A 17936-nucleotide genomic window follows, 5' to 3' on the forward strand; every position below is an offset into this window, starting at 1 on the left:
GCTCTGAAATTACACATCATGGGCTGGAACAAGTGAATCCTATTAGTTATGACAATTAAAAAGCAAGACAGAAACAATTATATGAAGTTATTTTGTCTATATTTTTGTCGTAACAGTGCTGTGATCAAAGAAATCACTTGAATATGGGCAGGAACATGATGGCTATCTCTGAATCAAATGCTTTTTAAGTGCAACATAATGAGATTAAAAATAATTTACTGCAAAAATAATGTAACATTTTTGCACTGGCTACACTATCCAAGATCAGGCTGATCTAGAAATAATGCAGTTTTATTTATTTTTTTTTTTTCCAAGTGACCAATCATGTGGTTGAGTGAGTGTGTTTTAAGTTGCCTCTAGCCTTAGCATTCATGCTCAATGTGTTTACATTTTACTCCTTGAATGAAGGTCTGGCTACAATGGCTGTTATTTTACACCATTGAGATGCAGCCAGATAAAGTGAAAATGAACTATCAGATACTATCAGATTAATTTTTGCAAATTTAGCTATAGAAAAGTAAAAGCTTTTTGTGTAGTCTAATCTGCATTAGCCTGAGTGTGTGATTGTAAACTTGAGTTACACATCTTTATGTTTCCTTCAAAGTTAGAGCCAAACTTTTCTGTTTTCTATGCCATTTCCTTCAATTTCTTTCAGTTGTTCCAGCTTTAGGTCTTATTCTTCATGTTGCCCGTGTTTGTTTTTCCCCAGGCTTTGGAGGAGGCCCAGATTGCCATCGGGCAGCTCTTTGGCAAAATTAAAGACATCAAGGACAAGGCAGAGAAGTCTGAACAAATGGTAGGTAGAAAAACTCACACAAAGAAAATTGTAGGCTGCTGATGCTTATCAAAGATGTGACTTCAGCACAGAGGAGTAACCTCTTACTTGTACAATAGAGGACAGAGGTAGAGCTATATAAAGTCAAGGTGATGCACCTTCCATGTGTCTGTTACAAGTAGCACTATGTGTGTGTTAGTGAGAGTCAGAGGAAGGTCAGGAGGCTGGGTGAGCAGACCCTCCCTCAGGAGGCATGTAGGAGCAATTGTTTCTCTGACCAGAGGGTGTGTCTGTCATCTTGGTCTATTTTTCTTTTTCATGTTGTTCTATTCAGTGAACTTTTCTGTTTCTTCTTGCTCCTTACTTTCTCACCTCTGCACTTTCACTGATTATCACCTGTTCTTTATCTTTCACTTTTATGTGCTCTATATATTTGACTTGTCCTTGTCTCTGTACAGGTAAAGGAGATCACAAGGGACATAAAGCAGCTGGACCATGCGAAGCGCCACCTCACAACATCCATTACAACCCTCAACCACCTGCATATGTTGGCTGGGGGCGTTGACTCTTTAGAGTAGGTACAATCTTATTTAGCAGATCAGACAAAATTTTGCTCAGCTGCACCTTAGAACATTAGTTAATCATCCTTTATATAGAGATGACCCAGAGTTAATGGTAAACCTATCAAGCATGTGTTTATTCTGCTGGAGTACACCAAAATACCATGGTAGAGCCCACACAGGCACAGGGGTTACATGCAAACCTCAAACAGGAGGCTTGTAGATTCAAACCAAGAACCTCATGCTGCAGAGCTGCACCACTGTGTGGTCCAATCTCACAGCTTATTAGGTGCAAATCAGGACTCCACATTACTTAAATACTCATTAGCTGTGGTACACACTTAGTTTAAGAATGAAGTTCTCTTGCTGCCAATATGGCTGAAGTGATTTTTATCAAACCATCACAAAACTGACAATTTACGATGATAATTAATCTGTTACAAACACTGCAACCTGCTGCACCAGCTATGTGCAAGTTATTTCTTGAGTTATAGCATAGGTCCACTCTAAGCCCTACATTGGAACTAGTTGAGCTGTACCTTTAATAGTTTAATCCTTTGGTTGCACCACAGAGGCATAAGATTTTTCTTATAGGGCTTAACATCCAACCTAACCAAAATATGGTGCAGATATGACATTTTCACTCAATCTAACCAATCATTTAAAATAATTTTTAATGCAGTTTGTTATAGTGTTGTCTTTTTAACTGCAGTGAATCTCACAACAGCACCAAAGGTGTATGCAAAATACAACAAAACAATTTGATTGGGTGATAACTAAAGCACACACCATTAACCTAGAGCTAGTTTAAAATAAAAAGAAGGAAAGCTAGTGGTGAAATTGTCCGAGACATGAGATAATTTTGTGGTACTTTTTTTAGATAGCAGAAATTATCTCTGCTCACAGAAAATGAAATCTTTTCTGCCCCTCATCATCTTTGGAATTATCCTAACTTTAAAAACTCAATAGAACAACAGAATTTACAGACTTTACACTTGCTTTGTAACTCTGGCCTACATTCAAATTACTTTAGCTGGTGCAGCACCTTAAATGAGAGTGTAAACTCCGTCAGAAGATATAACTTTCATTCAAACTAGGCTACATTTGAACTAATGCATAGCTGACACAACCCTAAGCTTGTTTGAATGAAAAACAAGAAGAAAAGGCCATAGCATTTTGCCCTTTTTCAGATAGTTATTGACTTTATGACAAAGTACAAAATAATTTTAATCTTTGGCACACATATCTGAAATATATACCCTCCTTTTAAATGTAACTGTGCGTCAAACAAAACAGACCACAAGCCCTTTGATTGGTGTGGCATAGGTGTGTAAAGGTACATGTATTCATACCGAACCGATTCGGTACAGGCCTCTCGGTATGGTACAGACGTGTACCGAATGAATACATGTGGAGCCGAGCTCATACATCAAAACCAGAAAACAACTCACTGTCACACTTTCCTCACAACCACAGCAAACGACATTATTAACTGACAAACGACATAACTGACATTATTTAGCAGCTGTACCGCTAAAAGCACGTGGTCCAACGGACCAATCAAAGCATTTGAAAAAGCTCCACTCAAACAAGGACGTCACTGTAAAGAAGAGGAACAGCAAAGTCTTACCAGCCGGTTATAAATTTCTTATTCTTTAAGATTGTTTTTATTATAACAATGGTGGTCTGGCTCTGTGAATCAAATTAACTATTCTGAAGTGGCCTTCTATGAGCCCTGATCTAAATCCTAATGAACATCTGTGGAAGGAGCTGAAATATGCCGTCTGGAGAAGGCACCCTTCAAACCTGAGACAACTGGAGCAGTTTGCTCATGAGGAGTGGGCCAAAATACCTGCTGAGAGGTGCAGAAGTCTCAGTGAAAGTTACAGAAATCGTTTGATTGCAGTGATTGCCTCAAAAGGTTGTGCAATAAGATATTAAGTTAAGGGTACCATCATTTTTGTCCAGGCCTGTTTCATGAGTTTGTTTTTTAAAATAATTCTGTTAAACCACAATTCAAAAGCAATGTTTGATTTTCATTGGTTAATTTTCATTGAATTTTTATTTATTATCATTTTTGTCAGATTCAAGTTATTTCTGTGACCATTGTAGGTTTTTCTTTCATTAACAGAGGGGTACCAACAATTTTGTCTAGGTGTGTAAATATGTCAATATATCAATGAAAATAACCTAGTAACTCAAAAATGTATTTATTTAGTAATATTTTTAATAATTGAAGAACTTTTGGAAGGAGGTTACAGCATTATTAACAATATAAATGTAATTTATTCAGCCTATTTATTTTAATCCAATTTAATTAAAAAATTAAAATTACATTTTATTTATTTGCTTCAATTACCGTACCGAAAACGTACCGAACTGTGACTTCAAAACCAAGGTACATACCGAACCAAAATTTCCCCATCTATGTCTCTCATTGGCCCAATGAATACAAAAAAAAAAATCCCAGCTGATCAGCAGCCATACATACATCTCTTTCAATGTTTCCTCTCTCTTATTCTTTGCAATAACTGGTTTTTAATTAATTGCTCAGTATTTATCAGCTTCAAATCCAACATAATGCGCCTGATTTTTATTGCCATGGTTCCCTGTATAGAAGCAAGAGCTGTGGCAGATCAGAAAATCGATTCAGCATAGTATCGCAATATTTTCCAAGGCGATATTGCATCAGTTCACGTCCTCAAAGAATCAGGCTTTTCAAATTAATTGCTAATATGTCTATGATGCTGGAAAAATAAAATCTGTTGCTTTTTCTATCCTCTTGATAATGCTGAAGCTCCCATTGTCCAGTGAGGTCAGTAGAGGTGATGGTCATAGGGTTTGCAAGGAGTGCAGCCTGAAAATAAAATACAGTGGAAATATGACAAATATTAGGGCAAGCCTAATGCTGAATCAGCAAAACAGTTGAAAATTGTATAGATAGAAATATATTGCAATATATTGTATTTCAATGTATTGCAAAATGTTTAAAAACACAATAATATTGAATTGGGACCTAAGTATCATGATAATGTCATATCAGGATTTCCACCCCTTGCAGCCACGTCAAGTCAAAAGTAGCTCACAGTGGTGTAGGCCACCTTAATGTAGATTCAGTGCAGAAGTATGAAGCAGACTATTGCCTTCTAAGCTATGAAATCTTTAGATTTACAGAAGTTTACATAAGTGAATGCTGTCAATGTATGTACCAATGATAAATTCAAAGCCAGTGTTTTTTATGTGGAAATAATTCATTAATTTTACCTTGCAGAGCAATGACCAGAAAGAGGCAGTACGGGGAGGTAGCCAACCTGCTGCAGGGAGTGGTCAATGTGCTTGAACATTTCCAGAAGTACATGGGAATACCCCAGATCAGACAGCTCTCTGAGAGGTAACTATTATGCACACTTCATACACCCAAACATAATTTTTAAAAACAAAACTTCAGGGAACCCTTTTAAAGGCATCAGCTCCTGAATCAGAGTTTTGGTGCCTTGCTCAAGCTCTCATGGGGTTTAGTTGACTAAAAAAGCAGCTGGTTTCCAGTAGCCAGTTCAGATTTGATTACTAAAATATTCCAGAGAGTTGTTAGAGTCTGTGGATTGATATATTGTGCTCACTACATCCTGTTTACACAGATATTAAAACACAAATACGTGTAGAATTCCACATAGGAAGGAAACCTGCTGAATAGTGCGCCTCCATTGTAAAAGATTAAAGACATATTTTTCTGAGCATGTTTGTATCTCTGTGCGTGCGTGTTCCTTTCGTGTGTGCATGGTGAGCGTGTGCTGTGGGTTTGTGCATTTAAAGCACTATGAGCATGATTTTTTATTGTTCATGAATACAACACGTCCATCCATCTGACAGTGTAACATGTAATTATTGCTACAATGAAGGAGTGTTTGTTTACTCTGGAGACAGAATCTGAAATTGGTCTTTTTGTAAACAACCAAGCACCCTCTGAGAGAATTAAACACGCAAATACCAACACAAAATGAAGTGAATTGTAATGCTTTTGTTTCCCACACATCTGACTGAATTAGTTTCCATATATTATGTTTTTTCCAAGAATCAGTTTGGGACATATTAGTCAAGCTAAAGTTCAGGATCAAAATAATGCTGCTCTGCCAAAAAAAAAGTTTGACCTTGTGTTCTGTTTTGACTGAGGTGTGGCAGACAGTGTTCATACCAAATAACAGCTGCGTGGAAGAAGTGACTCTGCAGAAACAGATGATAGGAGACACATTGAAGGGGGAGATATGGAGACAAGGTAGACAGCTGGATACAACCAGCTTGCAGAGTATCAAGGCTTCTGTCCAAGAAACATGGAGCAGGCTGATACAACAGCCAACACAGCACTATGGATAGAGCTATAAGTAAATTCACACTTGTAAAGCAAGCAATGTTTCAGCTAAACATAGGCAGCATTATGTAGAAGACTAAGAGAAGATAGGAAATTACAGCCAAAACTTTATCAAACCACTTGTACTCAATGGTTGTAAAGTAATAAAGGACTGCATATTAAACAATCTCATGTATAAAAAATATCACATTTCTTAAAAATAATTTGAGATTATATATCTGGTCTTAAAGAAATCTAAAGAAATCCTTCAATTGTAACACAATGTGCAGGGTTACAACGTAAAAGGTCTCTGACATTTCTTATTTCATACTTTCTTAAATTCAGAGGCATCACCCACTCTTTTTCTTCATAGCATTTTATGATACAGTGTCCATCAATCACTCTTTATCTGTATAACACAAATTCACCAATGCTGTCTCAACACACTTTACAAAGAGGGCTAGACTGTATAGACTCTTTGTTACATTATTTACAACAACCCATCAATCCACCATGAACTTAGCACTCAGCAACATTTAACTAAGTTGGCATGGAAAAACTACATTTTCACTGGCAGAGATTCAAGCAGCACCAGACTCATGATCTAACCATCTGCTAAAGGCATGGGTGGTGTACATGGATAGAAAGTGAGAGATGTGTGGAGAGGAACAAAGAGAATGACAATAACGAACAACAAAAATTTAGATCCATAGATCCATCTTAAGCTTATTTTACTCTATACAATGCCTGGGATTATGGTAACAATATGTGTGGAATTAGTAGTGATAATCAAGTAAGATAAAAGACTGCATATTCTAATATTATGAGGTTCATGCAGATCCTTGAAAAATCTTAAGTTACACATTTCAAATTTAAGGCCATATAAGGTCTTAGAAAGTCAGATTTTTACGAATGAGAGGTCTTAAATTTAACTGGCACTTTGAGTAAGACATGTCCCTATCCAATCCTTGTTTCCTAGCCATCCTGATATGATTTTAATCATCTTCCCCCACACATTGTTGCATAAATAATCTCCATAATTTAGGGAATTCATCGTTGGATGTTCTAAATTTCTTTGGAGAGGACCCCAGACCCCTCTCTGATTTTGTCTGACTTACTGTGATTTCATAAACACAGTACTGTTGTCAAACACTCATCCAGTGCTCTAACATCAGGGCTACCTGGTTGCCCGTTTAAGTAATTAAACTGATTAGAATCAGCTTAGCACACCTTCCACCTGCTCAGCCCCAGTGTGTTATGATAAATACCAATATACTGTACATTGATATAACAGAGGCATTATATGTGCCAGACATCATCAAATTCAGGGGTTTATGATCCCAAAAATGTATTTTGCCCTATACCATTTGACATTTTGCCGACAGTTCACTAAATCGGAAAGTTCAGGCTTGGAGAAATCTAATGCCTTCCAGTTTTGACAGTTAATTATTAAAAAAACTGATTTTAATTTTTCTCAATTTAGGTTTTGGAAAGTCTTTAGTTTGATTTTTAAACTTGTGTAGGGACACTGTATTAGCGATAGGGATGGTTATCAGCTGTTGATGGCTGATTTTGGCAATTATAACGATTAAAGTTGAGAATTTCTCAGATTCACTTTAACACTTATATTTGTGTAAACAGATATTAAGCCGATGTTGACGGTTGATGCAGTTTTAAACACGATGATACCATGTGATTTATTGTTTGTCTCAGACACCAAGTCCTACACACATTTTCTCCTTCTACAAAAGAATCAACATCTGACACAGTGTACATGTAAACAGAGAAGCAGATACTGGTGCAAAACACATTACATCTACATATTATCTGTAGACTACATTTAAACTATTACATTTTAAACAAATAAATGAAAAAGAGGAATTAAAAATGCCTTTAAAACACCAAGGTTGAGAACTGAATAGTTACTATGGCTGCACCCTTTATGCAGAATATTTTTCAAAATACAGTAAAGTTGCATTTTGTGGTACCATGAAGCCTTTTTAAACAACAAGTGTTTTAAGTATTAAAGTACTTAAATAATTGCAAATGTTTTTAATGTGAAAATATTGAAAGGGCGTGTGTGCACAGAGGATTATGTACTAATTAATGTAACTATTTTATAAACTACTATGTATATTTTATTCTGGTTAAAATTTGTTTTGTGGTTTTAACAAATCTGCCCAGCTAAAGAATAAAGTTTAATACATATTTAAATTACACTGAATTTTAAAAGCCGATTTTATGCACAAAGTAGTGGCAGAGATTTTAAAAAATCATATCAATCAATAATTTTTCATTGAATAAAAGTTAACTGTGTTTTAGTCATAGATCTATTCATAGCTCTGTGAAAGTAGGTATGTCAGTGTCAAATATGTGTGGAAACAGTGGCAGGATTGTTAGCTAAATGCATAGAAGAGCTCTCTCTACAATTTCTTGACTCCAGTTCTTGTAATTTAGTAAGAGAGGCCACTCTTTTTCCTGTCAGGACTCTGAAGCATGACTAAATGAAGACTTTTCAGCTGTCACCCTCTGCACAGGATCAATTTGTATTGAAGTCTTTCCATCGTCTTACTTGATCCTTATCACTGTGCCAACTTCACTGTGACTATCTCATTTGAGCTGGCAGGTAGTGACACAAAATGCAGCCTCAGACTGGATCCAGCCAGACCTGCTGCTGACAGCTAGCTCTCACTCACTCAGATAAAACAGGTGTAGACTCTGCTCCACACTAATGCTGACCACTCCGCGGTGGAGAGTCAAGTATTTTGCTAGCAAGGGGGAACTTGAAGTGAAAGCTGGTAGATCAGTTGGCATCCATTTGCGGTTATCTCTCCACCCTCGCCTGTTTTCTCTGGATGATTGTCAAGGCTTCTGGTGCTGTCCATGGGTAACCCAGCCTGGTTGCAAACAGACCCTGGGTGGACAACAGACTCAGTCAGATCACCTCATTATAAGCATTTCTCTGTCACTGTCGTTGTTGTGATACTGAGATCTTCACATTCAGAGAAACCAATGTGTGCACTGTGCTGTGATATTGGGATATGAAAACAAATGTTGGAAAATGTTTAAGGATAATCATAACTATCAACTATGCCGATAAGCCATGACATTAAGACCACCTTTAAAATTTAAAGCAATCCAATACAGCAGCTTTACCATGAACTCTGTTATTGCTATTCTTTTACATTTTTCATTTTTGCTGACATGGACAGAAAGTGAAACTTTACCTAATGTTATGTTTTTTCTGTTTATATGTATTATATTTAAATGTATCCTCAGTATGTTGCGCACTCCATGCAATCTTGTACACCCCTACCTCCTACTACAGCTTCAATAATAAATGTAAAGTAGTAGTCTAATGAAGCTTCTGTATCAAAAACACTGGCTGGACTTCTGGAAAGAGTCTGCAAATGAACTTGTAATTAAAAGGATGATAGCTTTATATGCTTTGAGTGTGTCTCTCTGTTATTGTTGCCCGCTAATTAAAAAAGATTGCTTTTAACTGAATGTTGGCAATTAAAAGTCCTTGGGTGTGCTGAGCTAAAATTTAAAGCCTTAAATGAGGTAAAAGTCTCAAGTGTATTAGTTGCTTCCAGTGTAATTACCAAAGATTAAATATATCTAAATGACTGAGAGAACAATGAACCAAGATTTGCTATTGGTTTTTGTTTTGTCTAGGGTAAAGGCTGCACAGAGTGAGCTGGGAACTCAGATCCTTGCAGACTTTGAAGAAGCGTTTCCCTCCCAGGGCTCCAAGGTAAATATTTGGGTACAATTAAAAAAAAAAGCACATTTGCTTGTATTCAGTTTCTCTGAACAAATGAGGAAATGCTATGTTCTTACCTTGTAAAATTCATGCAAAATTGTTTTTTTTTCTTTCTTTTTTACATATCCAGAGGCCAGGTGGTCCTAGTAATGTGCTGAGAGATGCCTGTCTGGTAGCAAATGTACTGGACCCACGCATCAAACAGGAGATCATCAAAAAGTTCATCAGGCAACACCTCTCTGAGTATCTGGTTTTATTCCAAGAAAACCAAGATGTAAGGAAAAATTTCTAACATAGTTTTTCTATCAAACTTGTAAAACAGTGAGTAACTTGCATTATTAAGAAGGTAGTATTTTGGCGTTAATGAAAAGTGTGCTGCCTCGTTGCTCAGGTGGCATGGTTAGACAAGATCGACCGCCGCTATGCCTGGATCAAACGGCAGCTGGTGGACTACGAGGAGAAGTATGGACGCATGTTTCCTGAGGAATGGTGCATGACAGAGCGTATTTCTGTCGAGTTCTGTCACATCACCAGGTAAATAAACACACATACAACATACAGTGTAAAAAGGTCTCTAAGAACCAGCATCACAAGTCATTTTAACTTAAATGTTATAATATGAGCCTGAAGCTCAAATCATTAGTATTTTATGCTGAGTTTCTATCCATAGGAACATGAATTAAATGTGGTTAAATGTAAAAGGCTAAACTTTTGCGTGCCTGGCAGCCTTTCAGTGAAGTTGACGTAGGTGGCCTACATGAGCAATGACCCAGTGACCTCTATTCTCAGACTTTTCCCCTCAGCTACACAAGAACAGAATTGGGGGGCCCTGTTTGTTTGTTGCCCCATGCTGCATCTGTCAACAAATGAACACAAAAATGAGATCTTGCAAAAAACTCTTATTTTTTTTCATGAATAAAGCAGTAGAGGTTAGGTTTTTACGTGTGTTAGACTTGAATTTGTATTACCTCTAAAATGTCTCATCTGATCCTTGTATAACAATGATGTTATGTCCTTTCATGTGTGTGTTTTTGCAAGGGTGGAGCTGGCTAAAGTGATGCGAACACGGGCTAAGGAAATAGAGGTGAAGCTGCTTCTGTTTGCCATCCAGAGGACGACAAACTTTGAGGGTCTTCTAGCAAAACGCTTCACAGGATGCACCTTAACGGACATACCTGGAGTAAGCAAAACACATGTCATTATTTATTCTATCTCTTTTTTACCAAGAAAAAAAGTCTCATTGACGTATAAAATCACTTATAAAAGGCAGTCATGGCCTGAACAACAGCATAGAAAATACACAAATACACTCCTATTACACATGCAACTCTATCAACTATTGATCCATGCCAGATCTGAAGAAGTGTAAACACACTGATATGTGATCAGGTACTCTAATTGAACACCAAGTTAGGTATAATAAAAGTACATGTATTAAACCACTAACAACAAAATAATAACAAACAAAACAGACAGCATGCATATGAGTCCAGTTAAGACACCGTGTCCTCGTTGCAGCTTTGCTTATATCAGACTGCTGATTTATAAAATTTGTGTTCCATACAGAGTGCTCTCGGTCCCAGCCAGAACTGTTTCTTTTTAAATTCAGGTCACGCTGACGTGAGTAGGTGGAAGCATCACATGGAGAATGTGCAGATCATGATCATTGTATTGTTTAGGCACAACTAGGCCGAGCATGTTTAGAATTGGTGAAATTCAGGCTAAAACAGTGGCCCTGTTATGTCCAGGTCAATTTACACCCATGCCCGATGGGTTCTGTAATTCGATCAGTGATTTAGTGTGGTGGAACTTTATAATTGGACAAGTTTTATCAAAGCGTCCTATGTAATGGTCTACACAGATGGAGAAGAAAACAATGTAATCTGGGTTTAATTTGAAGATTTTGTTGTATTTAAAGAAATTGGCCTTATATTCAATGGTATTGTACGTTTCGAAGGCCTCAGTGATGGGAAAACTCAATGTGATACTCCAGTAACAATGCCGTTAAAAACAAAGTTTGATCTTTGTTTTCTATAGCAAAAGAGGCCAGACAGCCCTCTTGAACCTACTAACCCTTTTCTGGAGGATGAGCCAGGCGAGGATGGAGGCACAGAGAAGGATGAGGATCTGGCTAAGGTAAGCTGTCCTGGAATAACTATAAAACATCTGCCTGTGTGCATCAAGTTTGAAGAGAAGAATCTGATCTAGCTAAAGTGCCTATAAAAGTATTCACCCCCTTGAATTTTTATCATTTTATTGATTTGATAAATAAATTATGGCTGTTTTTGACAGAAAAAAAAATACAAGAAACCTCCTTAATGTCAAAGTGAAAACAGATTTCTACAAAATAATATCAAGTTAATGAAAATATGTAATGTTAAATAAGTGACTGCATAAATATTCACCCCTATCAAGTCAATATTTAGTAGATGCGCCTAGACCATTTCTGTGTAGCTTTTGCTGTATGCCTCGGGACATTGGCTTTCTGGAAAATCAATGTTATCTCAAGCCGTACGTAGTTCTCTTGCAGACTGGGCAAGATTATCCTACAGGTTTTTCTTACATTTTGCCACATTCATTTTACCCTCTACCTTCACAAGCCTTCTAGGGCCGGCTGCTGAGAAGCATCCCCACAGCATTATGCTGCCACCACCATGCTTCACAGTGGGGATGATGGGTTTGTGGTGATGTGCAGTGTTGGGTGTTTGCTACACAAAGTATCTTGTCTGATGGCCAAAAAGCACCATTTTGGTGTCATCAGACCAAAGAATTTTCTTCCACTTTACTGTGGAGTCTCCCATGTGACTTTTGGAAAACTCTAGTCGAGCTTTGATATGAATTTTCTTCAATGGTGGCTTTCTTTTTGCCTCTCAGTTTGTGATGGCCATCTTGATAATGGATTTAACTCAACACCAGGGGATGTTCAGTGCTTTGGAAATGTTTTTGTATACATCCCCTGACTTATGGTTTTCAATAAACATTTTCTCTGAGTTGCTTGGAGTGTTCTTTTGTCTTCTTGGTGTAATAGAGCCAGGAATACTGATGATTCAATGACTGGACCTTCCAGACACAGTTGGCTTATACTACAATCACTTCAGACATATTCACTTATTGTAAGACTACTGTTACATGTTTTTGTTTAATTGACATTAATTTGTAGAAAATTGTTTTCATTTTGACATTAAAGAGGGTTTTTATTGTTTTTTGTTTTGTCAAAGAAGCCTAATTTTAATGACCACGATTGATTTAAAGCTGTAAAGTGGCCTGCCTGAAATGTCATGGCATCACAGCAAACAAGGAGAAAGAGCTTGAAGATCCTTCACTGTCATTTAAGTCTCCAGTTCAGGAATGCTGCGACTTTTTGATGTAACAACCCTGACTTTAAACTTCATCAGTTCATTTTTCTGTTGGATTATGCCACTCTTAGTAGCCACTCTTTGATGGCTTGATGAATGATTACCCAATGAGTAAACTTTTAAATACAAAGACTTGTACTGGGGTTGAAATATAACAGACACTGAAGTGGCGCCTAAGCATGTAGTGGTGCTAATTATATGAAATATTAGAGTGGTCTCTTAATTGTTCAAGAACCTACTCTAAGAGTTATTCTACCAGAGTACGTAGGTAGTGCAGTATGTTGATTTCTAATCTCTTCCAAAGTTAAAACATTAGTGTTCATTTGTTAAAAAATTATTACATTTTTGTTTTGTTTTTTGTATTGGTCACGGACTGTCAAGTTCTGCATCTTTTTGTTTGCTTAACCAGTTGTCATTTTCCTTGAATTAAAGATCTAATGAGGATATTTTATTTGAATGTTGGGAAAAATGTACTCAACAAAAAAAAATGTTCATTTTATTCAATCACTAAACCATACATAGAGGAACCAGAGAGAGACATACAGTATTTTTCAGTAGTATCTATTTTTATTCGAAGCTGTGTTGTTGCCAGTTTAGTTGGTACACGATAAAACTTCTGCTTTCTAAAATAACATCTCCACAATTATGTTATCTTTCACTGTGTCAGATTTCACCCAAAACTGCAGCCTCCAAAATGGTCATAAAGTTGAACTGACACCTCTATAAAATGGATTTAAGATTTTTCTCCTCCAGAAGTTGGGAATAATGGCAAGACCGTTGTAATGGACTGCATTAGTTGTAGCTAGGTTGAGCTTAGACACAGAGAGCTTTGAAGGCATTACTGTGGCAGAAATATAATACACAATACACTCATAAATTTGAGCTGCAACTAAAACATGCAATTTTACAAATTTTTCATTTTTGTTATTTTCTTTTAGCCCCGGAAGCCAAAAGCTCCAGACAATCCTTTCCACGGCATCATCTCCAAGTGCTTTGAACCTCATCTATACGTCTACATAGAATCCCAAGACAAGTGAGCAACTTATGCAAACATACATGCAGACCAAACCAAACAGTGTTGTGGTACACAGACCCTGAATCAGTTGCAGGTTGTGTGTAAAGCTGGCACATGCGTCCTTTTTCCAAGGCCCACTCGTAAATCAGATCCCCCACCTCCCATTCTACTTTATTGCCTGTTCTGTCTTTCCATCTCTTGTTCCTGTTCAAGCCTCCATCTCCACTGTGGCAGAAATGTTTCCCATTAGCTGCACGACCACAGACGCTGGGAGAAAAAGAGAGGGAGACTGAATAAGTGCTGCCACAGCAGATCTGCCTATTTTCATTCCCACCTCTTTTTTTCTTTTGGTACTCCTCCTCTGGTCTCTTTCTGTCTGTATAATTTCAATTTAATTCCTCTTTAATTTATCTTTATCACTTGGTCTTCATTATTTAGATAGATAGTTCTATTCTATTTCTCACCCCTCTTGTCCCAGCTGTGATGATCTCTCTGAAACTGAACACAGATCTGGGACTGCCGAGTCTGCATGCAGGCCCTTGCTCTTGGCTTTGTGGAGCGTTAAATACTATTGGTCTGTCCAAAGGAGCAGGATTGACCCATTCTCCATCCAAAGGCCTTTAACCAGCAGCAGCCAGATCAGCTTGTCCCCAGTGGGACATTGCAGGAGAGAACAGTGGTCTCCTTGTTTTGTCATTGGCTTTCGTTCCAGGGTTTAGTGGGATTGGGCCACACCAACTGACCTGTTGACTGTAGTAATGAGGACTTTTATTTGCTTTGAATAATTTCTCCTATGAATATATATGATTCCCTTTCTGTCTACCCATTACTTTATTATACCTATATATGAGGGTTAGGAACCAACCATATGGTTTATTGATTTTTTTAGTGTAAGTGTCTTTAAACCAACCCACTGGCATGCCCATGTGTGTAATTGTATGTTTGTGTTCGGCTCCACAGGAACCTGGGTGAGCTGATCGATCGGTTTGTGGCTGACTTCCGAGCACAAGGCCCACCCAAGGCAGGCACGGAGGAGGGCGGAGCAGTGCTGCCAAGCTGTGCTGACCTTTTTGTATACTACAAGAAGTGCATGGTACAGTGCTCCCAACTGAGCACTGGAGAACCAATGATTGCCCTCACAACCATCTTCCAGAAATTTCTGAGAGAGTATGCGTGGAAAATCCTCTCCGGAAACCTACCCAAGTAAGGATGACATAGATTCAGTTAAGGACACAGTCAAAAATAAGTCTTTTTCTCTCTTACATTTCTGTTTTGTTTTGTTTTATTTTGTTTTTTCAGAATTAATTTTAGAATTTAAGTTTTATTCTGATAGGAGAGTGGGTACAGTTCAATCAGGAAGACTTTGTCAAGAAACACACATGATTTGCAGCTATAATTGTTAGCCGTTATTAATTAGCACTTAGTGCTATTTTTTTATATTTGGTGTTGCTGTTCTGGGATCCCCCTGCCCTTCCATAAACCTATACGTGAAAAGCCTTAAACAGGGACAGCACATGTTCCTGCTCTTCCTATGCCGATAAGAAAAGCATAAGGCCGGGAGAGAAGCAGCAAAATCCCAGAGCAGAGCAGGCATCAGTGACACCAGAATGACATTAAGTCAGAAGCAGAATGAAGGAAGAGCTGGGGTGGAGGAAGGTTGCAAGAGCAGCTAACAGAGAGAGCGGCAGAGCATAGCCAGGCAAGGGCAGTTTAAATACAGTAGCATGAGAGCAATTAGCCAGTAGCGTGCTTAGAGCCAATCAGCTAGCCGTCAGCTGATGTGCGCTTGTGCGAGATCAGTTGATCTCAGTTATGGCATTGCTTGACTCTGTGGCCTGCCTGAACTAACACTATTAAGAACTACTCAATTAAGAAATCATGGATAGGGAGTGGAAAATGACATGCAGGGAAGGAGCCACAGGTTGGGCTTGAACCCAGGCTGCTCACTTTGAGGACTACAGCCTCTGTTAATGGAGCCCTACCAGAGTTGTTGTTTTTTTTCATCCAGAAGATCTTTTACCGAACACACTTCCTTAAAAATCAGATTTTAAACAGTTCATGAACAGTCTTGAAAAGTCTTATTTTTAGGCATCAGAATTCTTAAATGATAGAAGCCACTTTGACACAAGTGTAAATACTGCAAATCTGCACTTTCTGGTAATATATTGTGATTTTTTTTTTTTTGTGGATTTGTTCAAGTAGCATTCCAACAACTCCAAAACGCTCTCATGGACAAGTCGTGACCTGTACATTCACCCCACTATGAAATAATAACGTATAATTACGTAACATTACAACACATGAAGCAAATACTCAGAACTATTTCTTGAGTGAACCACTGGGCGGAGTGACACAGTGCAGTAGCCATGTCTGGAGTGTAGTTCCAGCTTTGCATTTAACTTTAAAACATCTCCGTCTCGTAATGTTCCATGATTATTTCATAGCGTGGTGAATGTACAGGTCACGACTTGTCCACGAGAGCGTTTTGGGGTTGTTGGATTGTGTATTTGATGAGTTTGATGAGGGAAAGCAAAAAATTCCGTCTGTTTACATAGCGTTAGCTGTGCAGCTGGTATAACGGTCCCCCCAGATCTAGAAACAGCTTGCACCGACAACTAAAGGAAACAAACCTATTATTAAGACTACAGGAATTATGGCAATGGGCGAATTTGCCAAAATGTTGAAGTATCCCTTTAACTTTGGACAATGGAAATCAGACCACATAAAATCTGTTAAGTGTTGGGCGTTATTTGAAAAATAAATCAATGATCTTAGTGGGACTGTTCTGGTTAAATAAAGGTTGAGTAAATTAATAAAATAATCACTGTCCATATGCAGTGCAAAAATGGCATTTCTTTTCCCTGATGACTCTTAGAAAGTCTTAATTTTGATTTAAAAAGTATGTAGCAGCCCTATTATACTCTTCACATAAACACACTGGTACCAGTGGTTTTTCTAAAATTAAACTTCTTTTAGTTCTACAACTAAAACCAAAGTGAGATTCTATGTAGAAATGAAAGGTGGGCAACAGTGTCCTACTGTTACAAGGTGCTGAATTGACATCAAGTTTACATGTTTCTGACTTTGCCAAATAAAGCAACTTCAGAATTAAGCCACTTCCATCTTGGCTGAAACACTCCACACTATGGTTGTTGCTCAGGCCAAGGTGGATTTGGCTCAAAGAGTCTTGTAAAGGCGAGTAGCTGCAGCCGCTAAGGAAGCTGAACTGATTTACTCAAAGTGACAGAGAAAACCCTGAACCCCCTTTCTTTCTTGCAACATTACATTCTTTTCCAAAAGGTTAGACTCCCAGTTTTGTCTTGTTTTAATTTTGTACCATGTGACTTCTCTGAATATTATTCTAACAGAAAAACATTTAAACAAACTAAACAATTATTTAACCCAAGATTTATTGTTCATGTTTTCTGTTGTGCCAAAGACCTAATTTGTTTCTTGAAAACAAATTATTGCACTGTTGACATCATAATAAACTGCACTGAGTACATTTTTTGTCAGTCCCATATCCACCCTCCTGCTGACAAACACCCTCACAAGCTTTCACTCACTATGTTGTAGCCCTACAGAAATTCTCTCCATCAGATCCCTCATTTTCAGGCAGTACCACAAACAGAGATTTATGTCAAATTAACTTTTCACAAACAACTCTGTCACGCCCTCACTTGTTCACCCTTTTGGTATGGTGATTGGCCTGTTTAGGAGTTCAGTTTGCAAACTTAATGCCTTCAGTCCCTGCTGTGTTTGATAGATTGGGATAGCATGTTATGAGAGATCTGGAGTTGGTTACACTGTGGCAAAGCCTAATATGCTACCAGCAAAAACATCTCTGGGTCATTGGCCACATGAGAGCTCATTGCTGGCTGCAGTGTACATACAGGCATGCTCTTTTTCTGCATTCATGTTAATTACACACTTGCACTTGCAGACTAATGCATACCATATTCTCAGTCATAAATAAACACAGTACAAAGATGCACTCAAACGCTACGTGAGTGTGCACACTCACAGTCTCACACAGACGTAGTTGTGTTGGGAATTGGTTTTGCAAGGCTTTGGAAGGGGCCCTCCAAAGGAGCTTGAACTATGTTGTGGTTTTACCCA

General features: G+C 38.0%; 1 protein-coding gene across 1 annotated transcript in view; it reads left to right on the forward strand.

Annotated features, from left to right (window-relative positions):
* The window catches only part of vps53 (VPS53 subunit of GARP complex), a 45545-nt gene that overhangs the window by 14293 nt on the left and 13316 nt on the right, over positions 1-17936 (forward strand). The window contains exons 5-14 of the mRNA XM_041814070.1: positions 710-796; positions 1234-1349; positions 4607-4726; positions 9359-9437; positions 9577-9720; positions 9838-9980; positions 10485-10626; positions 11484-11582; positions 13741-13835; positions 14778-15020. Of these exons, the coding sequence (XP_041670004.1) occupies positions 710-796; positions 1234-1349; positions 4607-4726; positions 9359-9437; positions 9577-9720; positions 9838-9980; positions 10485-10626; positions 11484-11582; positions 13741-13835; positions 14778-15020 (1268 nt within the window). The remainder of the gene's footprint in view (positions 1-709; positions 797-1233; positions 1350-4606; positions 4727-9358; positions 9438-9576; positions 9721-9837; positions 9981-10484; positions 10627-11483; positions 11583-13740; positions 13836-14777; positions 15021-17936) is intronic.

This window comes from Cheilinus undulatus, linkage group 2, assembly GCF_018320785.1.
Source record: "Cheilinus undulatus linkage group 2, ASM1832078v1, whole genome shotgun sequence".
In the NCBI taxonomy this organism is placed as follows: domain Eukaryota; kingdom Metazoa; phylum Chordata; class Actinopteri; order Labriformes; family Labridae; genus Cheilinus; species Cheilinus undulatus.